General features: G+C 35.0%; 1 protein-coding gene across 1 annotated transcript in view; it reads right to left on the bottom strand.

The window, feature by feature from the left end:
* Window positions 1-20,940, bottom strand: part of LOC136029213 (blastula protease 10-like) — a 118,168-nt gene extending 97,228 nt beyond the window's left edge. Inside the window, exons 1-2 of the mRNA XM_065707412.1 lie at window positions 20,815-20,940; window positions 2,754-3,003 (exon numbers count right to left, since the gene is read on the bottom strand). Coding sequence (XP_065563484.1) covers window positions 2,754-3,003; window positions 20,815-20,844 — 280 coding nt within the window. The 5' untranslated portion in view covers window positions 20,845-20,940. The remainder of the gene's footprint in view (window positions 1-2,753; window positions 3,004-20,814) is intronic.
* Between the last annotated feature and the right edge of the window lie 3,023 nt (window positions 20,941-23,963).

The raw sequence follows: 23,963 nt of genomic DNA, 5'->3' as shown, positions 1-23,963 counted from the left end.
CGATTTCTTTTGCAAGTTTCTAAGAAGTTGAATTGACAAATAAGATTTGCGTGTTTTGTAACACAATTTAAAAAATATAAAACAACATTGGGCAAATGCTCCCCGTAAGCTTGACGTAAATACGTTCAGAGACCATACTGGCTATGCATGACGTATGAAAACAAGAATAGAAATAATAAATGAAAAGACAAAAATCAAATAGGTGAAAAGCGAGGATTTGTCAGCCAGTAGTAAAATATGAAAAAAAAGCAAATATTTTGACAAGGACCTCCGCCAAGTCGTCCTCAGTGCTAAAAAAAAATAAGAAAGAGGAAAAAGAAAAAAAAAACAAAGAAAAAACAACAACAAAATCTAATCCTCTTAAGTGAACTGTACGAGAGGAAAAAAGACACTGAATCAAACAACAAAAACCAACATGAAATCAATGAAAGAGAAGTTACCAAATAGATTGAATAAGCATCCTTTGCCTTCCAACAGATTTCGCCTGTCTACAATTTCGGTTTTCATTAGATATGCGGACAGGTTGTCCTAAATTAGATGGGCAAAAATATTCATAGAGTCTTTTAATATTGAATTGTTATAAATTGTACTTAAGGAAATATCTCCCGTGTCTCTATTTATAGCCAAATTTCTAACTATATGTTTTTTTTTTTTTTATCTCAATTGCCTCTTTAAAAGTTCATGTGGAAAATTTACCATTGGCAGGACCCGTCAACAACTAGGGGAACGATTGCATGGATACAAAAGTTCGATAGATAGGTCCCTGAGATTTGAAAATAAAAATGACAACTTTGATTCAGCTCTGGCCCAGCATATTTACGAAAATCCTGACCATTTAGTTCTTTTTGAAGGGGCAACTTTAATATCTACCGTAAATGGCCTACCGCAATCTTTTTTCGTCCCTATATTTTTGGATATATATCGGAGTAATTTCGCTGTCATTCAGAATCCCTAAGTTCAAAACAAAGCACGATCCTATTCTAAAGTAGTCTTTGTCTTAAAAACGTTTAATTTTTGTCGAATTTTTTGTTAAATGTTTCGTTACGTTATCGTTATGCCAATGGTCCTGGGGAGGGAAATTCCCTGCTAAGGGGGTTCCCTGGGTGATTTTCTTTCATAAATTTATTTCGTGAGGGTTTTAATTCATTTCAGAGATAAATATGATTATAAAATATATTTTTATAGTAGTTGTTCATTTTCTATCTATCCAATTTTTCTAATTGCAATGTAAGTTTTTTGGTTTATTTTATTCTGATCTAATGCTCGACACAACCTGTATATTTAAGAAAATCAAAATTTTCTCTTCATATTTAAATAAAAGAATTTGAGCAGTTGAAGTTTTCAGTAGGAGTAGAAGTTTTTAGTCTGTAGTAGAAATAAGTCCATTAATGTCTATAAAACTACAAAATAATAATGGGTTTGAAAATAAGTGTCTCCAATAATGAACGAACACGAGATACTTGCCCAGAGGCGCTATTTGCGGGGGTCAGGGGTGGGCAAGTGCCCATCCCAGATTTTCCAGGGGGGCTCAAGCTTCCACCACAAAGGGCCCTTTTCCGGCCATAATTATCCATTATGTCCAACATAATCCATTTTGTTCAGATGATTTGAACTAACTGCACGCCTATTAGCCAAAGAGCGTAATTACCTGACGACCCTTGGGGTAATTATGCTATTAACCATTGTAAACTTTAAAAGTAGGTTCGATTCATAATAAAAGTCTCAATTTCTGTCAAATGCCCCATGCCCACCCCAGGATTTGGCCCAAATGGCGCCTATGTACTTGCCTACTCAACTAAGAAGCATTTACTGTGTGACAGTGTAGTTTCATACTGAACAACAAGCAACCTGTCTTGCAACGCTAATTTTCAGCTAGCCAAAAACTCACAAAGTAGGTTATTCTAGTTAATTATTCACAGTATAATTAGGCAATGAAAATGATAATGGCAATAATTAGGCTATGAATTTTTTTTATATTGCGCTTTTTCTAAATTTTCATAGATACATATTATACAAAATAAAACAATTGAAGAAATACAATCCATACAACAGATCTAATTGTGTGTTTCTAAGGAATTAAAGCTGCAATCAAAACGAAATAATTTTCAAGTGGTACAAACTCTAAAGGCTAAGTTTCAAAAGGCCAAAAATTCCAAGAATGGCTTTAAATAATACTCAAGTGCTGGAATTAAAGAAGTTGATGCTCTATCATGCATTTAAATCAAGAAAGAGATTGGATTCGAGTATTTCTTTTAAAGAGTGGAAAAAGACTCTCTTATGTAGGGGTCCTGGGCAAGTATTAACTGCTCATAAGTCCTCTAGCACATGTAATGGCAAACCACAGTGTGATCCCGTACAACAATTATATGAATCAATAGTGACGGGCTATAGAACATCAATGGGCCCGCCCCATCTTAAACAAGGCCCTGCTAAACATATTTTCGACAGTAATGGAATGCGCCCTGAACATCTATCTCGATTTTGATTACCGTACTAGCAGCTAAATTAATGATAAACTAAACTGGAAACGTCATGTTTGTATGCACTGGCAAATTTTTTCTTATCACCTAGAGGTCAAATCGATTTGCACAATCTTAAACCAGGCCCTACTTAATATATTTTAGTGAGAACCAGAATAGATCCTGAATATTTATCTGGATTTATGATTATCGAAATCATAGCTAAATATATTAGTAAACTACTCTGGAAGTATTATGTTTGTATGTATTGACAAATTTTGTCGTATCACTTACAGGTAGAATCGATTTCGTAAGGGAGAATAGTGTCACCATTTTCGTCCTTGGGCCATCTATACTGCTCGCTGAAGATAACTTTTCTTACAGGAGAATTAAAAACAAGCCACGATTCTTCATTAAAGACCATATCACCCACATAGTATTTCAATGGCTCTCGGGTTGCAACACTACGCTTTGACCTTAGAGATACAAATATATTCTTATTTGCATATTCTTCTATGGTTTCATCACAGACAGCAAATGAAAGCTATAATAAAAAAAACGATACTGAGTGGTGAAGTTTATGAATTACAGAAAAAAAAGCACTAAAGGGGTTTTTTTATTTCAATTTGTTGGAATTTTTTAAAAGTAGACTTCAGAAACTTTTTTCTATAAGATACCTTCATATATCTGGTACGACTACCCTTACTTAAATATCAATTATTCTTGCCGTGACAACCACTGCTTAGAATACTCTCACACTCTCACCTTGACTACTCCAACCATAACAGCTCTAACCATGTCGAATTTGACTTGCCGCAGCTGAATTATTCAATGCATTCTTGTATCGTTTATCAACCTTATCAATCGCTGAATTTGTTTAAAATTTAAATTATTAAACCGATTTTCCCGGTGTAATCATAGATAGATTAGAGTTAGATAGATTTATTCATACGAAAAGCCCAATTGAGCCATGGTGACAAACACAAAAACAAGCGTAAAAAATACAGCAACAAACATAGACTGAAAAGACATTAAACTAATTATTTAAGAAAACATCACGATACCTCATACCTACCCGGACGGACTTTCCAATATTATTTATAGTTAAGTAACACCTACTTCTCAATATTTCTGAAATCCACTCTCTCCCCAACCTCCTTACCAAATTTTCAAAGCGCAAATCCCTCAACTCCCTACAATCCCTTAGAAAATGTTGCAAAGACTCATCCATCTCTCCACACATAGGGCAACTGTAAGGACCATCCCTCAATCTATTTCTCCCTAAATATTTCCTACGTTCTCCAAGAGGCATAAAATTTCCCCTTACATACATTACCCGCCAATCACATTTTTAGATAAATTTATTCGCCCCAGTTCTCCTTGACCTCCGCATATATCTCAAGGGACGGCGAGGTAGCCTTCTCAGCTTGCCAAACCTGAACTTCCCGAGATTCTAGCCTACTAGCAACTAACCTAGATACAGTCCCTTACCATCTCTCTTATCCCCTTTCCCTCATTCCAACAATTACCTAGCCCTACACGGTCTAATATGTTCTTCACCTGAATTGGCCACGAATCCTTCCTCCTATCTTAAAGCATCATTAAAATGCTTGTTTAACTATATCTTCAATTGATGATACCCTTTCCCAATATTTAACCATACTAATTAACCTACTCTGTCTCATACACTTTATTCCTATATCCCCTCTTAGTACTAACCCACTAAACTTATCATCAAAGCCTAGCTTACGCTTTAAAAACCTCAACTGCGTTCGCGCTAAATTCAACCCCTTATTAAACCCCCAAAGCTCCCCCCGTAATGCAAAGCCGATCTAACCCTAGCATTAAAAACATACTTTAGCAGTCCTACATACCTAATTTCCTTGATACTACTTTTACTTAACAATCCTAGTAGTCTATTTCCCTTACTTTCTACTATCTTGAGATGTTTCTTCCATTTTCCATCTGACAAAAGCCTACAACTTCAAGTACTGAAATTCATCTACGTAGTCTAGTGTCCTACCTTCATACGTAAATTGACGCTGCGAATCTATCTGTTCTCCACTTTTCCTGATGACCATTACCACCGACTTCCTTATGTTTAACACTAGTTTCTTATTCCTAAAATAAGAAGATGCTAGGTCTAGAAGTTGTTGTAAATATTCTTTACTTTCCGCTACTAATGCTATGTCATCCGCAAAAAGTAATGCCATAACGCTTGCACTTGAAAGCTTAATTTTTGGGGCGACTGTCAAATATTCTTGAAAATCATTAATATACAATGAAAATAGCCTTGGGGAAATTGTACATCCCTGATTAACACCAAGTCTATTCCTAATGACCCTAGAGAAATCCTTGCCTACTCGTATTACAATCTTAACTATATCAAACAGTTCGTGGTAACGAACTGTAGTAAGGAGCGACCCGGCTCAATAGTAACCAAAACTCTAAAAAATTGAATTTTGATATTAATAGCTACATCAAAAGAATCAGATTTTATTGCTGATTTTAAATATATAAGTTTCATCAAGTTTAGTCTTACCCATCAAAAGTTACGAGCCTGAGAAAATTTGCCTTAATAAGAAAATAGGGGGAAACACCCCATAAAAATCGCAGGATCTTAACGAAAATGACACCATCAGATTCAGCGTATCAGAGAACCCTACTGTAGAAGTTTCAAGCTCCTATCTACAAAAAAGTGGAATTTTGTATTTTTTGCCAGAAGACAAATCACGGGTGCGTGTTTATTTGTTTGTGTTTTCTTTTTCCCAGGGGACATCGTATCGACCAAGTGGTCCTAGAATGTCGCAAGAGGGCTCATTCTAACGAAAATGAAAAGTTCTAGTGCCCTTTTTAAGTGACCAAAAAAATTGGAGGGCATCTAGGCCCCCTCCCACGCTCATTTTTTCCCAAAGTCAACGGATCAAAATTTTGAGATATCCATTTTGTTCAGCATAGTCGAAAACCATAATAACTATGTCTTTGGGGATGACTTACTCCCCCACAATCCCTGGGGGAGGGGCTGCAAGTTACAAACTTTGACCAGTGTTTACGTATAGTAATGGTTATTGGGAAGTGTACAGACGTTTTCAGGGGGATTTTAATTTGTTCGGGGGTGGGGCTGAGGAGAGGGGGCTATGTTGGAGGATCTTTCCTTGGAGGAATCTGTCATGGGGGAAGAAAAATTCAATGAAAAGGGCGCAGAATTTTCTAGCATTACTATAAGAAAACAATGGAAAATAAACATGAAAACTTTTTTCAAATGAAAGGAAGGAGTAGCATTGAAACTTAAAACGAACAGATATTATTACGAATATGAGGGGTTCTAATAATACTTAAGCATAAAGAGCGAGGTATTTAGGAGGAGATAAATACCTCGCTCTTTATGCTAAAGTATTTTTAGTAATTTCAACTATTTATTCTACGGCCTTTCTGATTCAGGGGTCATTGTTAAAGAATTGGGACAGAACTTACGATTTAGTGTAAAGAGCGAGGTATTAACGAGGGTACAAACCCCCTCGTATACATAATAAAAATATAAGGTTATGAAAGTTTGTTACGTAAGTTAATTCTTAAGTTACGTATATTTTTTACTAATAAAAACGTTCATTAAAAATTAAAAGTTCTAGTTGCCTTTTTAAGTAACCGAAAAATTGGAGGGCAAATAGGCCTCCTTCTCCACCCCTTATTTCTCAAAATCGTCTGATCAAAACTAAGAGAAAGCCATTTAGCCAAAAAAGAATTAATATACAAATTTCATTTTAATAATTTATGTGCGGAGAACCAAAACCAAACATGCATTAATTCAAAAAAATTCAGAAATTAAATAAAAAAAAATTATTTTTTTTAGCTGAAAGTAAGGAGCGACATTAAAACTTAAAACGAACAGAAATTACTCCGTATATGAAATGGGTTGTCCCCTCCGCAATCCCTCGCTCTTTACGCTAAAGTTTGACTCTTTCCCACAATTCTACTTTTTAAAACAATTAAAAGCTTTAGCGTAAAGAGCGAGGGATTGCGGAGGGGACAACTCATTTCTTATACGGATTAATTTCTGTTCGTTTTAAGTTTTAATGTCGCTCCTTACTTTCAGCTAAAAAAATTAGTTTTTTTTTATTTAATTATACATAGATGCTATAATCTTAATAAATGCGCTTAGTAGCCCTAGTGCTAACAACGACTCTATCATGAAACTTCTATCCACTCCATCAAACGCTCCTTTTAAATGGAAAAATGCAACAAATAGCCTGCCCTCTTTTCTCTTAACCTGTTTCCTAATCATCCCCAATAAAATAAAAAACTGATTTATAGGACTATAGCCTTTTCTGAACCCTGCCTGCGAATCTGATAAAATTCTATTTTGGTCTATACAATTATCTATCCTACAACATAATATCTTAGCGGAAGCCTTACTAAGCACATTACTTAGGCTTATACCTCTATAATTCCAATGGTCTAATCTATCCCCCTTTTTAAATAACGGCACTAGAACAGACATAGCCCAAGACAAGGGCCATTCTGCACTGTTCAATATACCGGAAAACATCCCTGCTATAACAGGCAGCAGCCACACCCGTCCCCACTTCCAAAGTGCGGTTGGTATTTCATCTATACCTGGAGCAGAGCCCCCTCTCATTCCTATCATTGTCCCCCAAACTTCACTTACTTGGATGGGAGCAACCAAATCAAAATCACATTCTTGCATTGGCGTATCAACTACATCACGTAAAGCAGATACCAGATCTACACTTAAACTAGTTCCTCCTTGGTCCCTAATCACTTCGTTTTCTCTCTCCTCTGAATATATAGGCCAAGAATCTACTGCTGGAATACCATGACAAACCTCTGTTCCTCCTATAGAATTTTTAACTATACGCCAAAAGGTCCTAGTATCTCCTTTTCTATAATTTTTTTTTCAGTTGCTCATTTTTCTTGCTCTTTTTCATGCTCTTTTTTCTTAGTCTTCAACATTTTCTTATACTTATTCCAAATCAACTTATAATCCATATAAAATCTAGTATTTCCCCTACTACCTATGCTACTCCTCACTTTCCGCGGTGCCTCTAAGACTTCCTGGCGTTTTCTTTCACAATCCTCATAAAAAATCCATTCTTAATATCATTCTTAACTCTGCAATTTAACTTTGAACCTACTTTATATACAACCTCATTTACAAATGCCAACGACTCCTCCATTTTTCCATCACCTAGTAAAACCAAACATTTCTCTAATTCCTGCTGAACTTCTTCACTCGTCATCATACTCCAAAAAATTTGCTCATTCTCTCCTGTTACTTCCGGTGCCTTTCTAATCCCTAAATCCTCAGTTTCTCTGCGTTTTTTCTTCCTATCACTGTTAGTCGCTAGTTTCTTAGAACTAACAAACTCAAAAATAGCCTAACAGGCAAGTGATCTGAACCTACCACTGCCATCACCTCGAAATCCGCACATATATGCTAAAGAGGAATATCCACCAGAATATAATCAATTACACTTGGAGAAGTCCCAGAAAAACAAGTGAAATTTCCCACACCTCCATCTTTTCCAACTCTTCCATTCAAAATAACAAAATTTTCCTTACCACAAAAATCCGAAATTTTACGACCCCAATTATTCTTTCCTCTACTATGGTCCTTACTTACCCTCAGAGGGAGATGGATAACTAAATCATCCCAAACCTCCCAAGCAGCTTCATCCGTACAGGCATGAGGTGACATCAAAACTTCTGGAGTAACCCCAACATAACCATTAAAGTCCCCCACAAGACAAAACAAGTCAGAAGGAAACTAAATAGAAAATTTACGTTTTCCATCCTCTAATATACACCACGTATCCTCCTCGTTGTACGAGCTCGACTCTGGAGGGATATAAATTGCACAAAAAATAATAAACCGTCCATCGGCTTTGACTCTTAACCATATCAAATTACAAGAAACACTGTTCAGCCGTTGGACTTTATGCTGAGACAAGAAAATTTTCAGATACAAAAATTGCTACTCCGCCATAAATTCGTCCATTCTTAGATTTTTTACGATGGACACCGAAATACCGAAACCTTTCAAACTGAATTTGTTTTTCCAATCAAGTTTCAGATAATGCTACAATATCAAATATACACTGCGATACCAACAGACTATTAATTTTCATTTCACTCCATCCTTGAATGTCCCAATGCACTATATTTATTCTTTCCTGTACAACACCATGGCCCTGGCCTCCCTATTCTTTCGGCCGATTACTTTGATCTTGGAAAGATAGCATACGAGGTGCAGTCTGCCTTTCATTTATTGTGGCTGTACCTCTAAGAAAGGGTGACTGTGTTGTAATTCGCCCACAAACATTCGGGCTAATAATTTCAGAATTTCCTCTCTTTGGAGCACCACTTTCAACTTGTGGCGCAGCAACAGACAAGGGTGTTTTATACACTTCGATTTCATTTTGCGATTTTACAGGATCACTAAATGCGCTACCGAATTATTTCATAGATGTGACGCTTGAATTTGATAACTGCAAATCCGCTCTCGGTCTTCCGCCATCTTTCAACGTTATGTTTGAACCTCCAATAGCCGATACCTGGTACGCACTAGCAACTCCCCTTCCATATTCATCAACAGGTACTGTGCACTCCTCTATCGCATCAGTTTCAAAATTGTTTATATAGCCCTTGTTCTCTACAAACAATTTCATACCACGCAACTTCGCCTCTTTACCCGCTGATTTCGCTGCCTCAGGGGTAATTTCATTTTATTTCTCGCAAGTAATTCTCGTGTTGTGTAGTCAGGCGTAATCCAAATTTTTGCGTGTCTTAATGTTGACCTAATTTCAGAACAAAATCGCGGCAAAAAGCGCTCGTAAATTTAACCAAAACGGGGCGGGGGTTTTGACCCCCGCCCCGGAAACTTAATACGGAAAACGTCTTTTATTTCGCTAAGATGTATCGAGGCATTCAGTATAAACTGGTTAAAAGTGGCAACTACATCTTCAAGTAATGTCTGTGCTCGTCTTGACGGATCAAAGTTATACAAAATTATATTTGTTCGTTTTGAATCAGCCTCCATATTACTCATTTTAAGTCGCATCTTCTCCAGTTTAGTTTTCAGAGAATCCAGTTCTCGCTACGTATTTATATTTTCTGTCTTAACTTCAGCGGTCGCTCCCTCCAACTTAATTGATAACTGGGCCAGCCCCCATTTATTCCCGCTATTTCTAATGAAATTGGGTCTATTTTTGCTAACTGACCATTCATTAGGGTGAGCATTGCCATTATTCGAGATTCTGCATCATTAGAGATATGGCTATCCCCTGAATTCTGGCCTTGTGTAAACATTCCTTGGAATGAAATGAACAAATTCAAAGCTCTACTTTTCACAGGTCTTGCCAATACGGATGCAATTTTGTGCCACTATAATCCTTATTATTGCCAAACTGGCATACCGCTCTTTGATTTTATATGAAATTGTCTCATTTTAATAATGCCAAAAGTTCAATTTATGCAGCGGACAAAAACTTCAGTCAATTCAAGTTATTCAGTGACGTCAGATATTCCACTTGGTTACAGATACTGAATGAATATTTTTAATAGTTTATAAGACGTATTTTTGAGGTGAAATACTTTTGGGCTTATAACTAAAACTTGCTGAATAAATTTTAAACTTATAAGTTATTACGGCTTAAGGATTATTTATGGATTTGGCTCAAAGCTTAATATTCAGTACTATCTTTATCTGAGTCATGTATATGTGAGTAATTTTCTTGTACCATTATTTTATATAATTTCATTTACTAGGTAGGCAGAAGAGGGGTGGTTTTCCGACCACAAGAGCCGGTTGACCTGCCAGGAGGGACCTTCCTTAAAATTCAGGGGTTAGGTGAGTGGGTGCTAGCACTTTCTCTGGTTTGTTTCATTTAGTTTCATACACTTCCCTGAAACTAACAAGCAATTGTGAACTTTTTTTTTTCTTATACGGTCATTCGGCAGGTATTCTGTTTGACTGATCTTTTGCTTGTTGTGCAATAGATGAATATCACCACGCTTATTTTCCAGTACTGAATTTCATCGAAAAGTGTTTCGCTTTTCCCGATAGCATCCAAAAGAGGCAATGGTTAATGCTGGGGTTAAATTTCACTCAAAGGAGTCAATTATGATGGGCTTACGCTATTGAACAAATTGGGTATAACTCATAATGAACATCTAGTCGTTGAAAGACATCAACAAATAGATAAACATACCCTAATGGACGATATGTCTTATATACTAAAGACAGCAGGCAACATACCGGTATTCAAAGTGAAATTTGTGATACGTAGAGCATCTGAGACCCCGAAGATCCTTCAAGATGCCATGCCAGCAGGGCACGTATTCAAAACTTCATAACCATATTCATAAATGTATTCAAAACTTGAACTTGTGTTGGTTGCTCTGGCTTCATTCAACGTTAGCGATGATCGAACTATAAATAGTCGTTATATATTTGACTTTAAAATAGCTGGAAAAATTTATCACAAAATCAATTTAGTGGCCCATCCGTCACAAACTAATGAAGGTGAAATTGAGCCACCTTCTTATGGCCAAATGTATTTTTTGGACCACAATGTAGCTGTTGAAGAACGCCTCGTGCATCCTTTGGATCTCTTGTAATCTAATAAATCTCTTGGAAGAAATATTGCGAGACACGAACCACTATGCCAAAGGTTACGAAAAAATGTGAGAAGTGGAGGAGGACGGAAATCAACTTGCCACTTCATTGGGACAACAGCCTCCAAACTTGCAGTGAATTTTTACCGTGCCCGATGGTGTTGATAACAAACAGTTCAAGCCCCCTTCATGTTAGGAAATATACGCTGGGTATACTATGAATGCTGACCATAGTTTTCCTCAAACGAAATGGTTATAAAACAACGTTGGAAAAATCATGTCATTTAAAAAAAATACAGACCATCGTGTGGAACTAGTGTTTCATCCAGCTGAAACTTTAGGATGGTCAAGGGTATACTACTTCAACCGTCTTACTTAAGTCACCCACACATAAAACGGCTTGAATTAGCTAGATATCGTTACGCTTTTCGACCTGAACATGCAAAAAGTCTTTCTGTGCAAGCTGAAACACCCAACCTTCCTCGGATGGGTTTTGGTGCTTTGCGTTTTTGTGGAAAACTTTTCCAACAGTACCTCATCGATACCAATATTTGTGTTGAGCGTGATCGTATTGACTAGATAAGATTTAACCAGAAAACTATTATGGGTGGAAACAACGTAGGGGTTACACAACTTTTTAATGATTGAGCCTCGAAACAGAATGCATTCTTTGGCTAAAAAGTAATAGTACCGTTATCATTCGTCGGATCAACACGGTATTTTGCTGAACATTTTTAAGAAGCCTTGGCTATGGCTCGTCGCCTTGGACTCCCAGATTTGGTTATAACTGTGACTTTCAATTCTGATTGGCCTGAATTTAATGAAGCAGCAAGTATTAAATTAGATAATAACTCTATTATAGAACAGTCCCCCCAGATCGTCCCAATCTCATTACTCCAATTTCAAAACTGAAATTTGACGACATAACCAATGATATTGATAAGGGACATCTATTTGGAAAGGTAAATAAAGGCAGCATAAATGCAGCATATGTATATACGATAGAATTTCAAAAACGTTGACTACCATATATGCATTACCACATATGCTATTGATCATGAGTTTTAAGAATTGAATGGATAATATAGTTGAAACAGATGATCTTATTTCAGCTGAAGTCCCAAATTCCAACGACCAATTATTAAGAAAATTAATCTTAAGGTGTATGACTTATAATCCGTGTGGGAATTTAAATCCAACTGAGAGCTGCATACTACAACCACTAATACTAACAACTCACTGCAGCACCAAGCCAGCTGAGGCCAACACAGCTACACACGCTCCTCGTCCGTCCCAATCTATCCAAGGCCTCCCTCTTTACACCCTACCAAGAAGTTCCCATGTCCTTTAAATCTTTCTTTATAACATCCTCCCACCCCAGACGAGGACGACTTAACTTTTCTGCGCTAGCCATCTCAATCTGTTTTTTATTATAGCCCTAGAGAGCAGGATTGAACCACATTTTTTGTACAGCCTACTGACTGAAATACAGTCTGTCAGCCGGGTACCCAGAACAACCCGTAGGAATTTTTTCTGGAAAACATCTAATAAATCTTTATCCGCTTTTCGGAGCGCCCATGCTTCAGAGCTATATTTGAATACAGTCATCACTGTAGCTTCCAATATTTTATTCTTGGTTTACAAGGTTATCTTCTTTTTCGTCTAAACTATTTTTTAACTGTGAAAAACACCCTGAGCCTTGGCTATTCTACTTTTAACATCTTCACTGCTCCCACCGTCTTTATTGATAATACTACCAAGGTAGGTGAAGCTGCCCACCAAATTAATGTTTTCGTTACCCAGCGTCACCTTTCCATCTTCACTTATTCCTAGCCTTAGTGACTTAGTCTTCTCAACATTAATTTTCAAACCTATTTTAACACCCTGAATTCGCAAAACCCTTAAAAGTTTATTTATTTTGCTCAAACTTTTATACAGAATGCTTGAATCATCAGCATAATCTAAGCCATGGAGAAATTTTGCTCCCCATTTGATTCTCTGGCCTCCCATTTCCTTTCCTGTCCTCCTCAAGGCAAAGTCCCTCAAACTGACCCATATAAAAGGGGATCGAGCACAACTGCTTAACTCCTGATTTAATACAAAACCAGCTGCTGACCTCATTTCCTACCTTAACGCAGCAGTATTATTCTCGTGTATGACACTAATCACTTTAATGTATTTGTCTCATATACCAAATAATGATAACACCTTTGCTAAAGCTCTTCTATCAACAGAATTGAACACCTGCTCATAATCTAGAAAACTGAGGACTCAAGGTGTTTAACTTCTCAATTATTAGTTCAAGAGTGAAAGTTTGGTTGACACATCCTCCACTTTTTCTAAAACTGCACTGTTTTTCTCTTAAGACTTTGTTTACAGTGTCTCTCAGTCTAAAAAGTATTATATTACTAAGTAATTTCCTACCTACAGAGAACTGATTAATGGCTCGATAATAAAGACACTTACTCTTATCACCTTTCTTATAGAGTAGTTTAATTAAGGTTTTCATAAAATTGTTAGGTACTTCCCTCTTTCCAAAATCATATTCATAATCTTCAGTAACTTAGTTCGAACCTCAGAGCCATCAAATTTAAGAAACTCATTTACCGTACTATCAGCACCAGGAGCCTTATCAGTTTTTAGTCCTTTAAGTAATTTTCCTTATCAATAGTTGTGGCACCGTTCCTACCTATACATGGGACAAGTCCGGATTGACTACTCCCTGTCAATTTAATAACATGGCAGAACAATATTTTACTATTCTGCCGTTTAGCTGCATCTTCCAGATCCGCGGCAATTTGATCCATGGCCTCCACTTTACACCTCCTTAGTTTATATTTTAACGCTTTCTTCACTGTCTTCACATTCCTTTTGTTTTCATATGATCTTTCACTCAGATAATTCTTGTACAGACCCATTCTCATCTCTATTAGATATAAAGTTTCACTAATATTCCTAGCTGCAGTCTTAACTTTCTTCCCTAAAACACCATCAGCAACTTCACAAATTGTTTCTCTAAAATTATTCCAACCATCTTCCACATTAAATTGCGACGAAAACTACACTGCCTTCCCATCACAAACGCGAAAACAAGAAGAACAATAAGGAATAGTTTTCGCAAGACAGTGAGGAAACAAATTAGAATGAGTGTTTCGGCCACATGTCCGAAGGCCGGTCTCAGCAAGACATAAATATATAAGAAGAAAAAACTTTAACTACAGTTCGTGGTAACGAACTGTAGTAAGGAGCGACCATGCTCAATAGTAACCGAAACTATAAAAAATGGAATTTTGATACTAATAGTTACATCAACAGAATGGAATTTTAATGCTGATTTTAAATATGTAAGTTTCATCAAGATTAGTCTTACCCTCAATAGTAACCGAAACTATAAAAAATGGAATTTCGATGCTAATAATTACATCAACAGAATGTAATTTTAATGCTGATTTTAAATATGTAGGTTTCATCAAGATTAGTCTTACTCATCAAAAGTTACGAGCATGAGGAAATTTGCCTCATTTTAGAAATAAGGGGGAAACACCCCGTAAAAGTCACACGATCTTAACAAAAATCACACCATCAGATTCAGCGTATCAGAGAACCTTTTTTGTAGAAGTTTCAAGTCCCTATCTTCAAGCCCCTATCTTCAAGCCCCTATCTACATGTGGAATTTCGCATTTTTTGCCAGAAGACAAATCACGGATGCGTGTTTTTTTTTTTCCCAGGGGTTGTCGTATCGAATTAGTGGTCCTTGAATGTCACGAAAGGGCTCATTCTAACGGAAATTAAGAGTCCCCTTTTTAAGTGACCAAAAAAATTGGAGGGCACCTAGGCCCCCTCCAATGCTTATTTTTTCCCCAAAGTCACCGGGTCAAAATTCTGAGATAGCCATTTTATTCACCATAGTCGAAAAACTGAAAAATATGTCTTTGGGGACGACTTACTCCCCCGCAGTCCCCGTGGAGGGGCTGCAAGTTAAGAACTTTGACCTGTGTTTACATATGGTTACTGGGAATTGTACAGACTAATGGTTACTGGGAATTGTACAGACGTTTTCAGGGGGATTTTTTGGTTTGGGGGGATATTTTAGGGGGGAGGGTTAAAGGGGAGGATCTTTCCATGGAGGAGCTTCTCATGGGGGAATAGATTTTTAGTGGAGAGGCGCAGGATTTTCTAGCTTTATTTAAAAAAACAATGAAAAAATAAAAATGAAAAGTTTTTTTTCAACTGAAAGTGTGAAGCAGCACTAAAACTTAAAACAAACAGAAATTATTATGCACTAGCTGTTGGGGTGGCGCTTCGCGCCACCCCAACACCTAGTTGGTGGGGGCGCTTCGCGCCCCCCCAAGCCCCCCCGCGCGCGTAAGTCGTTACGCGCCATAATAGTTACGCGCCATTGTAGTTGTGTCCCTATGTCCCACCTGTGAATATAGATAGATAGATATATATATATATATATATATATATATATATATATATATATATATATATATATATATATATATATATATATATATATATATATATATATATATATATATATATATATATATATATATATATATATGGTTTTAACTACGTAAAACTTGCGAATATACAACATTCTTTGCTGTCCCATTGTCTTTGCATATAAATAGATTGTCAGGTTTACCGACTCTTGAACATGCAACATATAATGGTCCATGGGAAAACAATCTGTATTCAGATCTATACCTCATGATTCTAATGATTGCCCTTGAGCTTTGTTGATGGTGATTGCTAATCGACCATTCCCTGTCCCGGTGTCCCGGTCGTCATTTATATCCCCCTGTTTCCCCCGGTGTCCCCGTTGTAGTTGTGTCCCTGTGTCCCGGTCGTCATTTATATTCCCTGTGTCCCGGTCGTCATTTGTATCCCGGTGTCTCGGTCTGTATATACATTCGTTTTTTAGTTTTGTTTTTCTCCTTTATTTTTTTCCTTTTTTTTTCTTTTTTAGTTTATTTAGATTTTTAGATTTTTTAGTTTTTTTATTAGTTTTTAGTTTTTTTTCTTTTTTTTTGTAGTTTTTACCTTCTTTTTAGTTTTGTTAGTTTTTTTTTTTACTTATGTCCTGGTCGTCATTTATACTCCCTGTGTCCCGGTGCTTTGTTGATTGCTAATCGAACATTCCTTTTGTCCTGGTCGCTTTCTCTTTGAGTGTCGTCATTTATTTTTTTCTTTTTTAGTTCTTTTAGTTTTTACCTTTTTTAGTTTTTTAGATGAAAATTTTTTTTAGTTTTTTCCTTTTTTTCTTTTTAGTTTTTTATTGGTTTTTACCTTTATTTTAGCTTATTTTTCAGTTTTTTCCTTTTTTTTAGTTTTTTTTTTTTTTTATTTTTTTTAGTTTTTTACCTTTTTTTAGTTTTTTTAGTTTTTTTAGTTTTTTAGCTTTTTTACTTTTTTTATTAGTTTTTAGTTTTTTTTGTAGTTTTTGTCTTTTTTTAGTTTTTTCAGTTTTTTTTTAGTTTTTTATTGGTTTTTACCTTTATTTTAGCTTATTTTTCAGTTTTTTCCTTTTTTTTAGTTTTTTTTAGTTTTTAGTTTTTTTAGCTTTTTACCTTTTTTTAGTTTTTTAGTTTTTTTAGTTTTTTAGCTTTTTTATTTTTTTTATTAGTTTTTAGTTTTTTTTGTAGTTTTTGCCTTTTTTTAGTTTTTTTAGTTTTTTAGCTTTTTTATTAGTTTTTAGTTTTTTTTGTAGTTTTTGCCTTTTTTTAGTTTTTTTCTTTTTAGTTTTTTTGTAGTTTTTACCTTCTTTTTAGTTTTGTTAGTTTTTTTTTTACTTATGTCCTGGTCGTCATTTATACTCCCTGTGTCCCGGTGCTTTGTTGATTGCTAATCGAACATTCCTTTTGTCCTGGTCGCTTTCTCTTTGAGTGTCGTCATTTATTTTTTTCTTTTTTAGTTCTTTTAGTTTTTACCTTTTTTAGTTTTTTTTAGTTTCTTAGATGAAAATTTTTTTTAGTTTTTTCTTTTTTTCTTTTTAGTTTTTTATTGGTTTTTACCTTTATTTTAGCTTATTTTTCAGTTTTTTCCTTTTTTTTTAGTTTTTTTTATTTTTTATTTTTTTTAGTTTTTTACCTTTTTTTAGTTTTTTTTAGTTTTTTTAGTTTTTTAGCTTTTTACTTTTTTTATTAGTTTTTAGTTTTTTTTGTAGTTTTTGCCTTTTTTTAGTTTTTTCAGTTTTTTTTTTAGTTTTTTATTGGTTTTTACCTTTATTTTGCTTATTTTTCAGTTTTTTCCTTTTTTTTAGTTTTTTTTTTAGTTTTTAGTTTTTTTAGTTTTTTACCTTTTTTTAGTTTTTTTAGTTTTTTTAGTTTTTTAGCTTTTTTTTTTTTTTTATTAGTTTTTAGTTTTTTTTGTAGTTTTTGCCTTATTTTAGTTTTTTTAGTTTTTTAGCTTTTTTATTAGTTTTTAGTTTTTTTTGTAGTTTTTGCCTTTTTTTAGTTTTTTTAGTTTTTTAGCTTTTTTATTTTTTTTATTAGTTTTTAGTTTTTTTTGTAGTTTTTGCCTTTTTTTAGTTTTTTCAGTTTTCAGTTTTGTCACCTGATCCAGTTTTTTCAGGTGACGTCACCTGATCCACACACAGATCCACACACAGACAACTTATTTTTATATATATAGATATGAGGGGTTTAACTCCTCATAATACCATGCTCTTTACGCTAAAGTATTTTTAGTAATTTCAACTATTTATTCTACGGCCTTTGTGATTCAGGGGTCATTCTTAAGGAATTTGGACACAATTTAAGCTTTAATGTAAAGAGCGAGGTATCGACGATGGGTGAGCCCCCTCATATACGCAATAAAAACATACGAATATAGAAGTTCGCTACGTAATTTAATTTGTAAGTTAAGTATATTTTTTGCTTATGAAAACGTTCGTGAAAAATTATAAGTTATAGTTGCCTTTTTAAGTAATCAAAAAACCGGAGGACAACTAGGCCTCCTCCCTCGCTCCTTTTTTCTCAAAATATTCCGATTAAAACTATGAAAAAGCCATTTAGTCCCAAAAAATTAATATGCAAATTTTGTTTTAATTATTTATGTGCGGAGAGCCAAGATCAAACCATGCATTAATTCAAAAACGTCCAGAAATTAAACAAAAAAAAAACAAGTTTTTTTTTTAAATGAAAGTAAGGAGCGACATTAAAACTTCAAACGAACAGAAGTTACTCCGTATTTGAAAGGGGCTTTTACTCCTCAACGCCTGCTCTTTACGCTAAAGTTTTTTACTGTTTTAAAATGTAGAGTTAAGAAAAAGAGTCAAACTTTAGCGTAAAGAGCGGGGCGTTGAGGAGGAAAAGCCCCTTTCAAATATGGAGTAATTTCTGTTAAGTTTTAATGTTGCTCCTTACTTTCATTTAAAAAAACTTGTTTTTTTTGTTTAATTCAACCAGGAATGATAAATAAATTGTAATGAAACGAGGCAGTTCATTGAAATGAATGAGTGTCAGAAGGATGTCTGAGCAATGTCTTAGTTATTGGTAAGGGTATTAATCTAGAACTTTCAGGGCACGATATTGGGATTTTAAACTATATCAGAAACACTATGTGCATCGAATATAGTAAAAAGAGCGTTTCTGTGATATCTAAAAAGTGGCCAAGATTATTGAATTGAAACTCTTAGGGCGTACTGAAGGGTATACTAAACTAAATCAAAAGAAAATTTCTGCATCCAGATTATCCAGAGAGTGCATCAACAATATCTCAGGGATAGTTAAAATTATTAATTTGACAATTAAAATTTCGTAGATAGAAATAAAATTGTTTTCAGTAAAGCCTAAATGACGCTCTGGTCCTTAGAAGGCACAGTTATAGAAAATTAACCATATTCTTTTACTGGCAGTCTTAGTTTTTCTTTAGTTTTACTTGATTATTCATTTTAGGCCTAATTTCTACTCGTTTACATTAGGGCTATATAGCTATTCACTTTAATTCTACGCATGAAATGCTATTTAATTTTATTTCTCCTATTCTTAAGCTATCGACTACCAAAATCAAGATTCTTGGAACCTCAGTATGTTTGATTCTAATGTACACAACTAAGACCTGGCCTGGAGCTGTCCCGCACCGTCTCAAAGTTGCTCCGGAGAATTGAGGGAATCCGGTGGACAGACAACGCCAGCAATGACTGCCTTGCAAGGTAACACTTCTTAGTCTCTCTTTTCACACCAGGCTGCCCAGTGGCCACTTTGCAGGTTCAAACATCGTGTGTGGCTACCTGTCGAAACTCCACATGACTTTTACCTAATAAGTAATGACTGGAAACGTCCAAGAGGAAGGCCCGAGTTACGGTGGAGTAACTGCCACGGGAAATTCCTGGACCAGGCTAGAATTCTGGTTAGAATATGGAGAAGGCTGACGACACTTTAAACACCACCATGGCATGAGGATTAATTAAGTAAGTTAGGCCTAAATTAATTCTATAATTTTCTTTGAAAACTTCTTTTGTGGAAATATTGTTTCCTCAAAATAATCCTGCGCTCGAACTGATCAATAGGTTAAGCACAATTTTTTTTTGAAAATGTAAAATTCGAACAATATGTAAAATTTCTTCCTTCGCAGCCTTGGAAAAATATATTTGTTAGAAAAATATCATAAGATTTATTATATTCCCTTGCTTAAAACGCAGCACCTAATTAAGCACAGCGCCAAAATTAGTGACTTACTCAAAACACAAAATATCATGCGATTTTTAATGGTAGAAATATAAAGGGCTTTAAGATATTTTCACAGCTTAAAAAAATCGTTTTAGTATGTTTTATACAATATTTAATTGCTATATTTGCTACGACTTATGGATTATTAATTTGTAGAAAAATCTGAAATCTGAAATGTCCAGGCAGAGTCAGGGCAGTAATTTAACATTAGGAATTTGCATTATAAATTGGATACAGCTGGCAGGACTGAGTTACCACAGTTGCCATAATAACTTTCTGGTTTCAGAAAATAAAACTTTTTCTTTTACTGCTTCAATTTCGTAGAGAATTCAAGTTCTTTGCTAAAAATTACTGATATCATACCCGAATCATACTGAAAGCCCTATAAATTGGTCTATAATTGGTCCCTATAATTGGTCTTTTACTTTTTGCATGCTACTTATGGGATTTTCTAATCCGAAAAATCAAATCTTTTTTTCCGGAGTTTTGTCTATATAATTAGCAAAGTAATAGCTTTTCAAATTTCAAACAACAAAGGGGAAATACCTCGAGTCAGATTGTACGACCTAGTTTTATAGGTACTTGTTGCGTAAGATTTTTTGCATGCTACATATTCCTAATCAGAAAACGAAGTGCTTTTTTCGGGGATAATGTATATATGATCAGCAAAGTATTAGCTTTTCAAATTTCTAACAATAAAGGGGAAATACCTCGAGTAATTTTATCTGAGCTAGTTTTATAGATGCGTTTTGCATAAGCTGAGAAACAATAATCTACAAAAATAATTTAACAACAGGATCGGGTGAAATATCGAAAACCTACTTAATACCAAACGTAAAGGGTTCAATCTAGGATTGTATAACCTTTTTAACCTATATAGAAAACGCAAAATTTTTTTCTTGGCTTTGATTCGTTTTAGTAATCAGCCATCCAAGTTGACACATTTTCTAAGGAAAAAAAAACCGACTTCATGGAAAATTTAGATGCTATTCCTGCCAGATTTTCTACAAGTAACAAAAATATACTTATTGATTACCTACCGATAAGACAAGAACATGAAAAACATTCATCCTGATTACTGAAACGGGCTTTGGACGGTTAGACGAATACTAAACAGACCATTTTATTTATCCGTATTTAAAAACTCCTGAAAAACAAGTTTTAAGGTGAGTTTTTCTACTGAGGCTGTTGCTTTTTACTGCTTCGTATCATATGCCAAATATATTTCATGCTTTGGAGTACAAAAATTGATGCCTGGTTGTCACGAATCTGACCAACATTTAAAACATTACACCAGGAGAAGCTAGCAACAGTTTTGAATTCAACCTGCTCTTTCATGTTCGCAATCAATCGAATGCTTTTATTTTGCAAAATCTGGATCCTTTTATAAGTAGAAAAAAATTACTGGCCCAATGAACGCAACCTTAATCAAACAGTTCGTGGTAACGTGGTAAGGAGCGATCAGGCTCAATAGTAAACGAAACTCTAAAAAAAGGAACTTTGATGCTAAAATATACAACAAAAGAATCAGATTTCCATGCTGATTTGAGATATATAAGTTTCATCAAATTTAGTCTTTGTCATCAAAAGTTACGAGCCTGAAAAAATTTGCCTTATTTTAGAAAATAGGGGAAAACACCCCCTAAAAGTCACAGAATCTTAACGAAAATCACACCATCGCATTTGGCGTATCAGAGAACCCTATAGCAAAATTTTCAAGCTCCTATCTACAAAAATATGGAATTTCGTATTTTTTGCCAGAAGACAAATCACGGGTGCGTGTTTATTTATTTATTTTTATTTTTTTTCTTTTCCCCAGGGGTCATCGTATCGACCAAGTGGTCCTAGAATGTCGCAAGAGGGCTCATTCTAACGGAAATGAAAAGTTCTAGTGCACTTTTAAGTGACCAAAAAAATTAGAGGGCACCTAGCCCCCTCCCACGCTCATTGTTTCTCCAAAGTCAACAGATCGAAATTTTGAGATAGCCATTTTGTTCCGCATAGTCAAAAACCATAATAACTATGTCTTTGGGAATGACTTACTCCCCCACAGTCCCTGGGGGAGGGGCTGCAAGTTACAAACTTCGGCCAGTGTTTACATATAATAATGGTTATTGGGAAGTGTACAGTCGTTTCCAGGGGATTTTTTGGGCTTTTGGGGGTGGGGTTAAGGGGAGGGGGCTATGTGGGAGGATCTTTCCTTGGAGAAATATGTCATGGGGGAACAGAAATTCAATGAAAAGAGCGCAGGATTTTCTAAGATTACTATAAAAAAAAAAAATGAAAAAATAAACATGGAAAAGTTTTTTCAATTGAAAGAAAAGAGTAGCATTGAACTTAAAACGAACAGAGATTATTACGCATATGAGGGGTTCTAAAAATACTTTAGCATAAAGAGAGAGGTATTTAGGAGGAGATAAATACCTCGCTCTTCATGCTATAGTATTTTTAGTAATTTCAACTATTTATTCTACGGCCTTTCTGATTCAGGGGTCATTCTCAAAGAATTGGGACAAAACTTACGATTTAGTGTAAAGAACGAGGTATTAGGGTACAAACCCCCTCATATACATAATAAAAATTAAAGAATATAAAAGTTTGTTACGTAAGTTAATTCTTAAGTTTCGTATATTTTTTACTAATAAAACCGTTCGTTAAAAATTAAAATTTATAGTTCCCTTTTTATGTAACCGAAAAATTGCATGGCAACTAGGCCTCCTTCCCCATCCCTTATTTCTCAAGCCATTTAGCCAAAAAAGGAATTAATATGCAAATTTCATTTTAATAATTTATGTGTGGAGAGCCAAAATCAAACATGCATTAATTCAAAAACGTTCAGAAATTACATAAAAAAAAACTAGTTTTTTAACTGAAAGTAAGGAGCGACATTAGAACTTAAAACGAACAGAAATTACTCCGTATATGAAATGGGTTATCCCCTCCGCAATCCCTCGCTCTTTACGCTAAAGTTTGACTCTTTGCCACAATTCTGCTTTGTAAAACAATTAAAAGCTTTAGCGTAAAGAGCGAGGGATTGCGGAGGGGACAACCCATTTCATATACGGAGTAATTTCTGTTCGTTTTAAGTTCTAATGTCGCTCCTTACTTTTAGTTAAAAAACTAGTTTTTTTATGTGATCTATATAAGGATGAACAAGGGAAAAATAAATTATTTTTAAAGTCTTGAATGCAAATGTTTTTTTTTTTTTAACTCGTTTCAGAATTCCTAGACCCCTAGCCATTTTTGCGGCAATAACACTACATTGCTTTTTCCAACTAATATTATTATCTAAATAAAGCCCCAAGTACCTGATTTCAAACCCTTGTTTAATGGGTAAATGTCCAAAAAATATTTCTACTAAAAAATACTGTAATTTGTTTAGACGAACTACCAACTGTAAAACTGTGTAGCCTAAACGTTCAAAACTGTCTAAACGTGTAAAACTGTGTAAACGAACTTTCTGCTTAATATATCTGATAAGGCAACTTTGATAGTGCGGCCATGCAAATACGATGAAAACCACTTTACACAAGTACTACCTAACCCAAGCCCGCTAAGTCTAATTAGAAGAGTATTCAATTCAACAGTGTCAAAAGCCTTACAGAAATCTACAAAAACAGTTAAAGGAACCAGATTATTTTCAAGAGCTTTATCAACAAAACTTAAAACATGGTGTACTGCATGACCAGTAGAATGTTTACTTCTGAAACCGAACTGGCCATCTTACAATATTTTCTTAGAATCCAAAAGATCATACAATCGTATAAATAACTTTTTCCTAAATTTTACTAAACAAAAGGTGAAATCAAAATCGGTCGCCAGTTACAGGGGTCCGAGGGGTCCCCACCTTTATGTAAAGGAATGATTTTTGACCGTTCAATTACGATGGGAAATGGCCTTTTACAATTGACAGATTAATTAAATAAACCAGTACCTGTACCGACACAAATATAAAACCCTTTAGGTTCAATCCATCTACACCAGAAGTATTTGACTTAGGACCACAAACAATTTTTTCATCTTCTTCAACAGTATATAGTACAAAATTCAAACCCATTCTGCATGCTTAAAGGATGTGTGTTAAGATTGTTAGCACCACTACCTCTAGACGCTTCATTCTGTATATCACTACCAATCTTCTAAAAACAATCCCCCATATAATTTGCTATTTCCAATTTATCATCAATAA

The sequence above is a fragment of the Artemia franciscana genome, chromosome 7 (assembly GCF_032884065.1).
Source record: "Artemia franciscana chromosome 7, ASM3288406v1, whole genome shotgun sequence".
In the NCBI taxonomy this organism is placed as follows: domain Eukaryota; kingdom Metazoa; phylum Arthropoda; class Branchiopoda; order Anostraca; family Artemiidae; genus Artemia; species Artemia franciscana.
The sequence above is the reverse complement of the archived record's forward strand: the minus strand, read 5'-3'. Positions and strand labels throughout refer to the sequence as shown.